This window comes from Wasmannia auropunctata, unplaced genomic scaffold, assembly GCF_000956235.1.
Source record: "Wasmannia auropunctata unplaced genomic scaffold, wasmannia.A_1.0 LD334169.1, whole genome shotgun sequence".
NCBI classification, from domain to species: Eukaryota; Metazoa; Arthropoda; class Insecta; order Hymenoptera; family Formicidae; genus Wasmannia; species Wasmannia auropunctata.
The window spans coordinates 29,162-43,975 of record NW_012028721.1 but is presented as its reverse complement, the minus strand read 5'-3'; the positions used below and the strand labels follow the sequence as shown (position 1 = coordinate 43,975).

General features: G+C 38.2%; 1 protein-coding gene across 1 annotated transcript in view; it reads right to left on the bottom strand.

Moving 5' to 3' along the window:
* Window positions 1-2,901: 2,901 nt before the first annotated feature.
* The window catches only part of LOC105459696 (calcitonin gene-related peptide type 1 receptor), an 18,032-nt gene continuing 6,119 nt past the window's right edge, over window positions 2,902-14,814 (bottom strand). The window contains exons 2-8 of the mRNA XM_011705929.1: window positions 12,423-12,514; window positions 11,513-11,639; window positions 10,692-10,918; window positions 5,835-6,005; window positions 5,265-5,388; window positions 3,589-3,630; window positions 2,902-3,495 (exon numbers count right to left, since the gene is read on the bottom strand). Of these exons, the coding sequence (XP_011704231.1) occupies window positions 3,361-3,495; window positions 3,589-3,630; window positions 5,265-5,388; window positions 5,835-6,005; window positions 10,692-10,918; window positions 11,513-11,639; window positions 12,423-12,514 (918 nt within the window). The 3' untranslated portion in view covers window positions 2,902-3,360. The remainder of the gene's footprint in view (window positions 3,496-3,588; window positions 3,631-5,264; window positions 5,389-5,834; window positions 6,006-10,691; window positions 10,919-11,512; window positions 11,640-12,422; window positions 12,515-14,814) is intronic.

Sequence of the window (14,814 nt, the reverse complement as noted above, 5' to 3'; positions counted from 1 at the left end):
CTGTATTTCTGAATTGAAGGCACATTTTTTAGCTCAACACGTGTGAAAGCGATACCTCAGTCTGACAAAGACAGATAGACGAGAATAAAATAAAAAAATATTTTAGTATCATATTCAAGCAATGGCTCAAATTTAGATAAATGTAATTTCAGAAATGACTAAATCGCACCGAGTACGTTGTACCCAGTGACCTAGGGTTAATCTTACCTTTACTTATTATATATTCTAATCTTCGTGCAAGAAATGGTGATACTCGAGAAAATAATCAGTTAAATCAGGATTAGTTCATTTATTTGTATCCTTTCGCAAAATATATTAAATTTTCTAAACATTTTTCTCTTCGAGATTCATTCCGCTTGCGGAAATACGAATTTCTTGCAAGCATCGACATTGCACACGTTATTGTACATATATAATATATTCACATTTTACTTTTTATATAGGATTACTTACAATCGACACATACACAGAATTTTTATATATGTAATATATATACACATGTAACAAAACAATTATACGATATATTACGATCATGTACGAAGAAAATAAGAAATACTTTGGCCATTGTCGTCTTGTGTTCTATATCGAAGAAAAAGTTGAAAGTTCCCAAAGAGAACATCCTAAACGTTAAACGTATGTATTTCAATTTCAAGTATACCTAAATTTAGGGAGATTCGTTGAGATTCCTGAAAATTCTCGAAATTCTTTCGCATTTGCTTTGGGTGAGCTCCTCTTTTAAGCTTCCTACGAATCCATTAACTCATTCTCAAAAATCCGCCAAAATTAATTCGCCCTACCCATGATTTCTTTATTACAGTTATGCGATCTACTCTCTACATGATACAGTTAAGACTAGTATGCATCGTATCAACATTTATTCTAATTACAGACTCCTTTTCTTACGATTGTGTCGTGGACAATGAATATCAGCATACAGTCGATCGATATATCTATGTAATACGTCACGTAGATGTTAAAATATATATATAAACAAGATTGCGTTATTCACATTTAGTGCGAAACGATTGGCAAGAAACACTAACGCGCTAACAGATCACCTTTAAACACGAACAAATAATAGCAAATTACTCGTTAGTATAAAAACGACAGACGATCGTTGATATGATTTTTCCTCCTCATCAAATTAATAAATTGTAAACATGGACATTTCCATTCAGTTTTCAAAAGAGGGATGATATTCTCGTTGCGTAATAAAAATCAGATCTCTTAAAATCATTATCCTATCTTCGCGATATATCGTTAATTTTTCCATTAAAAAAATAAATCCTCGAGCTTAAGAGCTCGGGCCTTGGCAAATTTCTCAGAACTCCATATCCCATGCAGGTGTATCATAAAACATCTGTGATCGCATCCCTCTTTCTAGCTCCGTTTAATATTGAGCGGTGGAGCGGAGTAGCGATGCGGGTCGTACCTTTTTCGTTAAAAAATAAATAAATAAATAAAAGGATTCACATGCGAATACTCGATGCGAATTTAAATCGTTCCGTTGCACTATTTTTCCTTCTATAATGTCAAAGAGAATCGTACGTATGTTATAAAAAACAAAGGAAGAATTTTTCTGATTATATTACACATAGAAAATAAGATATTTACAATAGATCTTTCGATCTCTCTGCAATAGTTTACCATTTACCAACTCGTAACGGCACATTCGATTGAACCACGAATCAATAAGCTCCGATTTGTTGTCTAACTCGCAAAAGAGGCCGGTTTCAGGATGGGAGGACAGTGTGTGTGTGTATGCGTGCTCTGTGTGGGTGGGTGTGTGATCTTCTATGTGGTCCCATGGAGCGCGATCATCCCCGATGTCGATCCGGTCGATTCCGGTCATCAACACTGCGTCTGATCGCACTCGTCGTGGGAGGAATCGTCGCCGTCGCCGCCGCCGCCACCGCCGCCGCCGCCGCCGCCGCCGCCACCACCGCCGACGCCGCCGCGTTTGATGAGTACCCGCGTGTGGTTGTTGTTGCCGTAATTGCCCGGCCGGCCCGCGGCGATCACCTGCACGGTCTGCTGCGGCAGCTGCAGTTGTTGGTCCTCGCTCGCCAATCGCTTATTGCAGTCGTCGTCCCTCGGCACCGCCGACGCTGCCGGCTGATAGTCACACCTTCTCCTCTCCCGCCATCGGACCTGCGGTCGAGCGGATAAACTGAAACAGTCAACGTTCCATAATGGACTCGACTCGGGCACGCTGCTGTCACTGGCACGATACGGACGAATCATATATATATCATATATATGCTTCTTTCTCCCTTTTTTTTTTCCTCCCCTATTTTTCATTCTCTCTCTCTCTCTCTTTTTTTCTTCCCCACCCGTCGACGGCACATGATTAGTGGTCCGGTTGCGGCGTCACCCCATTAGAACGGCTTGCACTCCACGTGGTTAGTATATATGCGTGTGGGTTAGTACGCGGGTGAATTTTAGTTTGGCATCAGGAGACGGACCGAGTCGTGTGTGTTAGTCCGCATCGCACCATTGACGAGTCGTGCATACGGGAATTTCCAATCGGGGAGAAATGTTTCTCTCTCTCGTGCGTCAAGCGCGCAAATTCTCATTAAAATCGCAAGGGTGATCTCCATCGCTATCTCCCATCAGGGTAACGTCGAGTAGTTACGTTGTAGGATTTTTTTTTTTTAGATTACTACCGTGCACTCAAAATAATGGTCCACGAAATTCTGCACTCGCGACCGAAGAATCGGTGGATTGAGAGGAATTGTTAGAAATTCGCGTATTCTCTGCTTATAAATTCCGAATCGCCAGAGTCACGGATGTTTTTGAAATGATTTAACTCTTTTCTTCCGTTTAAAATTAAATATAATTTCAATTTTTCATAAGGATTGTAAAATATATAATAATGAACTTTTTTCTTTCATGGTATATATTAAAACAGCGTCGCGCAAACCTCGCGGAAATTTACGATCCCCTTCGACGATGCTTGAAACCAAAATAAAAAGCAAACATTTTCGCGTGTCTCGTATTCATTTTTCATTTATATCGTGTGCTTAAATAGGCAGATTGTTAGCATTAACGTCAATTAAATGTCAAGAGAAATTCTGACGTAGTTATATATTATATTTTATCGCCCCGAAAGAATTGAAGAGATTACTAATCTAATCGCTTTGCGGGGAATGCAAAGTAATGCGGGCAAGGTATGCTGATAACAAGAGGGAAACAGGAAGATTTCAAAGGCCACTGAATTAAATTCACGATTTCGGAGATAAGAAATTCAATTCCACGAAACGGGTAACCCGTCGCTTTTCCGTAATCCACCTGGTTCTTCGGCTCGAGTCTTATTTCTCGACGAAGGGTGTCGTAGACGTGGTAAGCGTTAGGCGTCGTTTAAATCGATTTAATCGCAAGAACCCTGTACTTTTCGTCAATATTGCATACCGAGACTGTTGTGGCCGTGCAGGAATTGGCTCGTTTTCGCAAAAAGGCGCTGCCATCCCACTTTCTCTTGAATTGCGCTATTACCTGCGCGACACACACAAGGGAAAATATCATTACATAGTACGAAAGTTACTCCGAAGGCAGAAACGGCCGTTTCCGCAGTCATAGGAAACTTACCTCGCCGTTGCAAAAGCAGAAAAGCACAGCCACACAGAGACCCTGGAAGAGAGAAATTACATTTTACCTCGATATCGAGCTATCGCGGAAACGTTCCCGAAGAAAATTCCCGTCAACTTTATTACAATTTCTTCCGCATGAGATACGGGGTTTTCCGATTAACTCACAAATTTAATCGTATCGTCAATGAGCTGTGAAATTTTATTCCCTTCCCTCACTGCGCTCTACGTTATTGTTGTATACGGAGAGTTGCACATTTATCCCGTACAATTGGCAAAATTTGTGTAAAATTTAATATATTTCACATCTCCCGTCATGTCATTCAAATTTTGTATTAATTTAAAACAAGGTGAATATTTCAGAAAAGTAGCACAATATTATGTAAAAAAATTACCACAAAAAATTTTATATATTAATATTTTAATAACTTAATAACAAGATTATAAATGTCAATTAAATTAAAAATATCGTACTTAAATTGACGTTTGTGACTACATAGATACTTATGTATTAGAAGAACTTATATTCGCGCCGCGTTTCCTATATAAATTTCCTTATATTTTACTTTTATTTCAAATCGTTTTTATATGTGTATAGGATAACGAATAAATGTAAAGGGATTGCAGAGTTAATCGATAAACCACTTTTTGCAATGTTTCTCGCTGCACGCGACATTGTTAAGATGCGCGTATGTGCATTCTAACAACCGTATTTTTCAGATATAAAACGGTTACCGACGGCTTTCAAATACCAAGATAACTGGTTCACTCGACAGAATCGTTCAATTAAATAGCGATTCCATCGATTTTATACGATATAAAGCGATTATATAACAATGCAGTCACGTCGGGCAGTGTCGTGCGTGAAAGCGCAATTTCGCACAAAATTTGATTGCTCGATACTTGTGTTGCTTCGGACGAGAATCTAGAAGGATGTCTCTCTCTCTCTCTCTCTCTCTCTCGCTCTGTTTATGAGAAAAAATACAAATATTGATAAAGTATTCATCGTTGTTGAAATTTAAATTGTGATAGCATCCGGATACTCCGTTACACACAGCTTCCTGTGTTTTTTTCCATCCGTACAAAAAGTCATCTCCAGCTAAACGGGGAACCTGATGGTTCTCCGTTAAAAAAACAAATGACTGCGTCATGTTTCACAAAGGATATATGTACACGTTTGTTTCTAACTACAATTCGATACAATTTGATTTTGAGACTGGCGATTTTCAAGAAAGATTAAAATCCTCTTTCATCTCTGTAGAGAGAGCACTCCAGTTACACGATCAGATTGATCATATTTGTAATACTATACGTATTTCAACATCTCTCAATTGGCGCGACAGGTAAAATTCACTTTGTTAATTTATTTGTTTGCATCGTGATACATTTTACACGTTGTACGGAAGAATATCCGCATAACATAATAAAAATTAATTTGACGGATGTGTTATGAAATGTATATGAAAGAGTAGGCTGCAATTTGAGTGCGTATATATTAAATGCGCGAAGCTTTCCGATGCACGAAGCTTTGCAATCTGATTTGATGTCTGTTCGAAACACGTGTCATAATGCAATATGATTTATAGACACATTCGTTACACGGCTGTATATAATAATACACTTGTTTATTTCGCTCTTAATTGTAAAGCATTACGCAAAAGTGTAAACAGCACCGACCTGGAAAGAAGCTGTGATTGCGGAGAGGACCTCGTAAAAGTGCTCCCAGGGATGATCCTTCGGCGGCCGGAACGGAATTACCAAATAGTGAAGGCCTAGGAGAGGCACTAAAAGTAACGTGGCCCTGGACAACAAGATATCAAATGTCGTCATAAATTGCAAGTATTGCGAATAATTTATTATTATTAGTACTCGAAAGTATAATAAATTAAAGTATATAAATTATTAGTACTCTTTCGTAATTATAAATTATCAGCAATCATAATTTCAACTACTTGCATTTAACTAAAATTAGTAAAGCGACGTTTCTTTCCGTAATGACGAAAAAGAAAAACACGCTGATGCAATTATCGGATAGTATCGCGTTGAGAGGAAGTTGACGAGTGTTTGTCAAAATAATTGCGTATAACTTATCGTGATTAAAAAAATTGCACCGTACACGCTCGTAAATCTCTCGTAGTCGGAAGGATACGTTCGTTACGCTCTTTGTTACGTTCTTTTTTCGCGCCGTCATGTCAATGTAGAATTTGACGTGAACGGTAGCGTACAGAAAGTGAAAAATTCAACTACCTGAAAGCTTGCAGCATAGATCGTGAAGGGCGCGTTCCAATGGCGGGACCGGCACGTAACTTCATGAGGAGGACTCGCACGATATTAAATAGGAAGAGCAGATTCAGCAGAGTGGAAACGCATACGGGATAAACCAGCGCGTTCATGTAGTTGCCCTCATTCATCCAGCACCTAATATTCAATAACAGTCATTTTCAATTCGCCGTTTACTCGTCATTTTCAATTCGTTGTTTACTCGTCACTTATATAATTAACGCAATCAACTGTATTAATCATTAAATTCGGTTACCGGCTGACGCGTAATTCTGTCCACTTTGCGAGTAGTGCTTGTCTTTAATTACCAGAGCTGTACGTATAAAAAGGCATGAAAAGTGATACTCTGAATTTTAATGAAGTACGCGTTGTAATAAATTATGAGCGCCAGTTCTTTCTAAAATTTTCTTTCTAAAAGGGAAAGTTGAGTACCGCGGAGGCGCGCGTCTTCTGCTATCAAGAAAATTAATGAAATGTTTATTACAAGATATACATTCAACGTATCCTGTTTCCGCTCTCGCTGAGGCTTTGTGCGGGAATGTCGTTCCCTTTGAGAGTTACCTTCGTTAACGTTGAAATACGTGTATTCATCAGATGCAAACATGTATATTTGACATTTTTATTAATAAGGAGACAGGAAGTAACGAAGGAGAGAGCGTTCGCGCGAGGCGTTCCGTCGCACGATCGATACACCTCGATTCTTGTGTGCGCCTAAGTATATACACAATTCGTGTATAGAAGACGCTTAATATAAAACCCTATTCTAACAAACCTGATAGAGAGGAAGACGATGAAAAATGTCAAGGGGATAGCTTCCAGTAATAAATACGGAAGGCAGAGAAAGATACATAACAGATTGGAGGATCGCGCGCGCTCTTGTTAGATATTGCCTCAGCGCGCCGGCCGGTTATAAAACATTTATCTCACGTGATAGCGGGAGTGTACCGTGGAAATATATCGACGAAAATAGATGGATAAGCTGAAGTGTAGCGGATGCTGACGTCGAATCTTGTGTAAAACAATCACGAGAAAGTTCTAAGACCAAAATCTAAAAGTAAAACCTCCTCCCTTCGCGGTAACAATATATATCACTTTTATATTATATATATTATACGACAAATGTAATCGGAGTTAATAGCGGACAGTCATTACTTTTGTCGAAATTTGAGTCTCACGAGAGAGAATCTTTTAAATGGATGATTTTGATCGAGCTCAACGAGCTCGTCGATTATTAGTCATCGCGCATATTATTTTTTATTTAACATAACAAGTTTTGTATACCTTAAAAAAAAATTACTGTTATCGTGACATGTTTTCGTCAACGTTCCGTAGAATTTCCGTATCTGCACAATAACAATCGACTCGATAATTTGCTTTCAATATGAAAGTTGTTTTTATCGACCCGATGCTTTATAACGTAGAGCGTCGATGTGGCTCGTTAATCGGGCCGTTTATTTCATCAATGTTCTGATATGTTTCAATCTGCGTCACTCGTAAATCTATTTGTATATATACATATCCGCGGAGCGGATGCGTTTCCGGTGCACCATCTGGCGCAAAGATTGAGTATCCTCATGTTATTTTATTATTAAGGCGTGCGCCGCGCAGAATACTCTTCAAACATGCGAATTTTGATATTTCTATCGAATAATAATTTTAATTAACCGGTAACAGTAGCTGTCATATTAACAATGAGTATCATGAAAAGTCATTTTAACATGCAGCGTATCGAGAGACACAAAATCGAAATCGACACAATGTTATTCAAATGTAGAAATTAATTACTTCAATATTTCTGAGCTCTAAATAAAACAATAAAACATGTACTAAAACATACATTCGATTAAGTTATACAAAATATACATCTAAGGTTTGTGTGAGATCATTAGTTTCTGTAAATAATATGATTGAAACAATGTCTGTGAGATGTTGCGCCGCAATTATCTAACGCGGTTATGCGCTTAAAATTTTAACGTGTCGCTTTTAACCTTTGAACTCCGTGAAAGTTGAGCGACATACAGGTGTAACAGATGCCTCATATTGCACTACGGCGCGATAGACCGTGGCATTCCACGGTCAGAATTGCACTATGCGTGTTCATCAAGTTTTGCCCCTTTAATAATTGCACAACGTACTCTGGCCTTTATATTGTCCGTATTTTCGTGTAAAATTCGCGTTGCGGTAAGCCTTCCGGCAAGGTAAAGTACCCACGCGCGTTAGGAAGTTGCGATGCGGACGAAATAAAAAAAAATCGATGCAAAACGCGTGCTGTTCACGGTGAATTGTTTCCCCCTTTCCTCCCCCCTGAAAAAGATAGACCAACAATGGTTTTTTTTTTGTGGCCGAGACCTCGCTTTTAGTAAAGTAACGAGGGTGCTCAAAGCGCTGATTCATTCTCGGGGATTTTCTCGAGTATACTTATAGCGTAGGAAGAAGGCTAAGTAACGCTATGTTTTATTAGACCTTAAATTTCTGATCGCATCAAACTTTGAAAACTCAAAAAGTTACGGTGGTAAAAGTGGATTAATCGAAATCCTATTTAATCGTTTTAAATCATGATGCGGAAGAATAGCGTACTATCGGAAAATTTATACAGATACCGTACAAAGTTTTGTAAAAAAAAAAAAACAAATTCTTCCGAGAAATTTTCTAAAAAGTAGAGAAAGAAAGCAAGGATATAAAATAGCCATTACATTGTTGATCTTGACGGATATGACAATATTTCTGCCTTATTTCATATTCCTATCATTTTCCCTATTATCCCTTATAGCGGTCGCCCACCATATACAAATTCATATTTTAAACGACCGGTGTCATTCACGGCGTAAGGAATATTACACTACTACATGGAATTCTTTTTTCGAGAAAAAAGGTTTCCGTGGTAAGTTATGTAAGGTGATCCTCCTATCGTCGGCTATAAAAAGGTTTCGTATAAAAAAGGTCGAATGCGCGATTTAGAAAGGGAATGATAAGGAAAAAAGGGATCTTCCGGCACTGTTTTCTTACGTGATTCACAGTCTAACAAAACATGAACTTACGCCTCTTCAAATATACATATGATTTTTTTTTATGATTTTATCACGTTTAATAAAAAAACCTCTTGTCAAGAAATAAAATATATAAAATAAAATACTGTAATCTATCACACCATGTTATTTTAACGCAATTGTTTGCGTTAAACCGCTAAAACGTTTTACCCGAATTACACTCGATGCTGCCTTGGAAATGCAGGAGGAAATTACTACTTTGTTTACACAAGCACACCGATTTCTCAGCATGTTATATCGACAGTTTTCAGTTGAGCTGTCGTATATAATGGAACGGTAATGTGATTGTCGCACCGTGGTTTCGATCTTGTACCACGGCACATTTAGCCGCCGTCACTTCATCGTGGTGGACACATACCTAATTTTACCATCACGTACGCAAGTGACCGCATGCTGTTCTTGCTGAGAAATTAGTGTAGACCGGCACCCCCCTTTCCGCGGTCGGTCGGTGCCACAGGTCAATAGTCTCCCTCAACGAATCCCAAACACTTCAATTAGATAGACTCGTACAATTCCCGTAGTCATTTATCGGAAACACCATTAATATTATATGGATTCAAAAACGAGCGTTTTTTCAATTCGTATAATATTTTTACGCGCGCCTATATGTGCCCACCAGTTAAAGAAATGTTTGGAGATTCTGTTTTTTTTTTAGTTTCAGTTATTTTTGACGAAATTGTAACATTTAATTTTTGACGAAATTGTACAGAGCCACAATTTAACAAGGGATCATGATTCAAAATCCGTCGCAAACGTATTTAATATTTCTAATACATTATTGATTATATCTAGGGTGCGGATGTTCGGGCACGATCTCGGGGCGCGCGCGAAAAACCGCTGCGCACACGAGTTAATCGGATACTCGCTGAAATGAGATGGCAACACTTCTTGGGGAATGGGGAGGCTCGAAGCTCAGTTTTACTAATTATAAATATTTTTGTCAATTTCAATTGAAGCCAATTTTTCTTCTAAAGATTTCATTGCATTTTGAAGAAAAGCGTTCTCACGCAATCTCGAATCAATGAGAAAAATACAGAAAAAAATTTCCGCGCTTTATTTACATTGAGTAGACCGCGCGCCAGCCGAGATAGATATCATCAGATATCATATTCGGATAGATCGGGCTACAAGTTTCCTCGAGAAATGTTGTTATCTCATTTCAACGAGCATCCGACTAACTCGCACGCAGCGGTTCTTGGCGCGCGCCCCGGCCCGGCATCGCGTGCCCGAACATCCGCACCCTAAATATATCTAATGCACTTTTAATTATTTGTCAGACATATAAAATTTGTTTGTTGATATGTGAAGCCTATTTTATTTCTTCAGCGCTTTCGTAGTGAGAGACGTTTAGCGCTGTCCCTCATAAAACGCGGAACTCAAGTGAAACTAATAAAAGATACATTAATCAATTGTCAGATCACATGTGTTATTTAGTTTCTTCCCCCGACACACGGTACTCGATTAAATCTACAAGGGAACACAATACAGAAGTGGAGGTTTCAACTTTAATTCGATAAATTAATAAATACGATATTGCATTAACCAGTTCCATTTTAATGTCATAAAACAAAATAGGAAAGAGCGATGGTAACTTTATTTCTTTTGCCCTATATTATGTACGATAAAAGCTTTTTTAATCTACTTTGAGACTCAATCGTCTATCAGATTTTTATTTCTCTTTATTTATTTTGCGCAAGAAAAGCTTCTTTTAATGTTGCGGGGCGGTGTTAATTTCGTTTTGCAAGTGCTGCGATCACTGTCACAAATTATTACTTACTGCTCGGTGTCTTGGAGGTCGTCGCTCGATGCACGTAACGCCGTGTACAGGGTGACGATTACAGCTGGCACCGGCCACCCGAGTCCCATCAGCCAATTCACTAATTTATGCTCGCTAGTGAATGCGCTCACTAGCAACGTGTGCAGGTAGAAGCCTTCGCAGAGCATCCAAGCGTAGTTCGTTAATAGAAAGTAATGAAGGACTACGTGCAGTACGCGACATAGCATCTGCAAAGTTCATGAACGCCTCTTCAAAGTCAGTCAAGTCGTATTCGCTTGCGAACTATTAGTGTAATTGTATACCATTAGGCATATAAGTATAATACGACACAACATTTCCTGTGACGGTGATGCTAATCCTCATATTTTTTAACAATTCTGTATAATCAAATATAAATTGTCGTTTTTTAAAATTTTGCAATCAACACCAATGTGTTTTATCACTGAAAAATGTTCCCCGCATTTAACTTCGTATCATAATTAGTCTGATTAATTTTACTCTATTCAATTTATTTTAAACAGACATTTACTTTTCATCAGAATAAACGATTTTTTGACATTTTCATAAATTGCGATTGATACGATTTCAATTGTATCAATAGTAAACGTATATTCTTTAACTTTTTGAAACGTATAGCTAAACCGCTTAAAAAGGAACTAGTTTTAAAGTTTTTAATGGTAATATAAATGCTATTTCCGCTGTTTTAAATAGCATCTTGAATTATAAATAAAGCTTCTTATATATTTTCGTCATATCTTTCATGCATGTCTTCCTTTTATGAGCTTCTATTATACTTCTATATTTATATTCTTAATACGTACGCCATTATTAAGCACTACATCCGTGTTTCCTACTATGAACCTGTACCAGATCAGCCACAAAGCATTGTTGAACGCGAAGGAGGTGAATAGATTCATATGCAGCGTAATCCGTGCGCATCTGAGAGATCTGCGTGTAAAGAAACAAGAAAGTTCTCTTCAATTGCACTTCTCTGAAGTCTTTTCAAGGAGTTCTAATTTCATGTTACAGAGCCGTAAAGAAAGATCTAAAAGTTCACCGAACAATTGTACGTAAGTGACATCCATCTAGATTGAACCGTCATTTAAGCTGAACTAGTTTGATATCTCGAATATCTCGAATAGAGTGAATAGTCTACGGTACCTTCAACGGTAAAGCTTACTTGTCAGATATGAAACGTCTAAATCTCTCATGTCCATTTCTACCAATGTAGAATTAACTTTAATATCGGTTAACATGTACTGTTTATCTGATTTTAAATTTTAGAAAATTCCTGGAGAAAAATGAAAAGTAAAGTTAAACCAAGATCGAAGTTACTCTACATTGACAGAAATGGACATTATTTAAATTCAAGTATCTCTATAATATATATAATAAATAATAACATTTAAATAATATTTTAATTTTTCTAGAAATACAATTAAATTAAGAGCTTTTAATAATCTCAAACATATATAATATGTCTACTTTTCGCCTTTTATCTTTTGAGATTTTTAAAAGGCCTTTATGGTAAAACCGCGAGTTCTATTATTAAATTAAAAAAGTTATTATACCTTCTCTCTTAAGCGATCTAATTTAGACGTATCTCAAGCGCGGCATACCTCCGAAAGTAATTCTCAAAGTTTTTGCATTAACGTACTCTGGCGCATACAAATTTTAATATCCTGTTGAGGCTGCAAAGATAATAACAACGTCGATAAATTTGTAACTTACCGGAAGTACGTGAGAATTCCTAAGGAAAGCAGTAGCGCCACCAAGGATATCGCGTATCCCACCTCGTAGATTCCATTTATACTTTGCTGCCACTGTAATCACATTATCAAATATTTAAAACTCCGTCCACGCATTCCCCTAAAGACCGTCCCGATAATTTTTAGAGTGACGCCTTAATTTTTTATTAATCCACATTATGTGCGGACGGCACGAGTTTACGATGCTGTTATTTCGCCAGAAAATTTTGCAGTTTCAGATTGAGGGTCGACTACGACGCGATAGGGAGCGAGTAACGCGAATCTGACCCCAATCGTTTCTTTGATTAATTATCATGTCGTCGTTGCAATCTCCGTTGCGCGTGCAGAGACTAACTACCATCTAGATTTGTTGCATAACATTATTTTCTACAAAGTATTCTTTCCTAAATATAAATTTGATAGACAGTATATCTCAAAAATTCATGCTGACACAAAAAAAATGCTCGTGAAAATTTGTTAAAAAATGTAAAAGCGTTTTTAGACATGTAACTAATCTTGCGAATTTTTTCTAGGCACTACGTGTAAGCTCAGTTACAAACTTTTCGGTGTACAAAATGAAAGGAGATTGAATAAATTTTATTTTTGAACGGAGAACAGAGAAATAGTGCAACTAATAAAACTCGATCGTGAAACACAAATATTGAAAAAGTTATGAATTTATATCTTTTCTTTTTTGTGTGTGTGTATTTCAGAGCGCAAATTTTTGAAACCTGCGAACGCAAAAAACTATATACATTCTGCGAACGCAAAAAACTATATACACTATCCGAACTTGTCATTCAACTTTTTACGGAAACTTTTCGCTGTCATAAACGCATTCTCGTAACAATATTTATTTAAATTTGAAACTACTCTTCGAAAATCCCACGGATTTGGTGGATGCCAGGAAGTCGAGAAGCCTCGGAAGTTCAGATCGAAATCATCAAAAATTTACGAGTCCCGCGTAAATCCGTCCGTACATTTTTTTCGTTCGAAATATGCGACGAGCAACGCAGTTCGTCCGGCGGTAGTTGTTTTAAAATTCATCCGCTTACGAGATCCTCCGTGTCCCTCGGCCTCCCCCTCCCCCTCTCGCAACCAACATACTTCCTTTACGCCGTCGCATGCAAATCTTGCCGCATCTGCAAAGCAAAGTCCGCTAGTAATAGGGCTTCGTAACGTTGTCCTATGTATGACAAATGTCTGCCAGGCACGAAGTGTTTATGAGGCTCGCCGTCCGAAAAGCTGCCTCGATGCCTGATGCCTGCATCAAGGACGATCGGGGCTTGGAAAATTAATCGAGCTTGTCTCGGGAGGCAGAATTTGGACTTTGTCCGAAAGCCCGAGTGTAAATCCGCTTGTTAAATATGTAAAGCAAGCGTCAGACGTGCTCGGCGTGCGCGCGCGGCTCGCGAATCCGTAAACGGATCTATTTCTGAATTTATTAGAAATGGATGATAGCGGGAGGGCCTCGGGGAAGACATTAACCCGTTGTTCCCCCAACGGAGGTAGGAAGCAGCGTTATTCTTAACCGCCATCGTATGAACGTCACGTTACTTATTAACGCTACGGTTGCACGAAAGCCTATACAAGTCTGCGCTTTCATGGCCCGGCACTGCACGTAGATAAGGTGCTGCCAGTTTAAATCGCACGCAAATGTGGATTAATATTTAATCTCTGAATGCATAAGTCTCTTTGCAGTACCGGCGATTACGCGAATACTCTGAAAACAAAAAAGAAGCAAAAAAATAAAAACGATCTATTTATACACGTATAACTTGATTTTTCTATCGTTAAATTCGCACAATTAGTTGTTAACGTTTCATAAAATTTTAATTTACTTCGATAAATCTTTCCGATAAAAAAAACGATCTATAATTTTTCGCAATTTGTTTATTATAATTACCATATAATTACCATCGTAATAAATAGATAAATTTACATGTAAAACAGTGAGAACATTTTGCTGTTGATTCTAGGTGAAATGAAAACAGAGTAATATTACGCTTTCCGTTTGAGAAGTCGTGCAATCCGCCAGAAGAGATGCCATCAAGGTGTACATCAAGCGGGATTGCGCAGCGCGCAATTGAAAGCGAAATACGGCGAGTTCGCACCTTTAATTAATCCATACCTTTAATCGAATCGGTGAATATCATAATTATGATAATGAGGTCCAAACCGCACAGCTTTAAACGGATTTCACGCCGTGCGATGGGGTAGTCTGCGCTAAATAATTCATGAACTTCGGGTATACGCAGTCTCCGGATACTCTCCGGGCTCTAACTTGAGATTACACGGCACTTGATACGCTAATAGTATAGGTGGATATACGGGAGCCCGGGGTCTCTGTCTCTCTCTCTCTCTCTCTCTCTCTC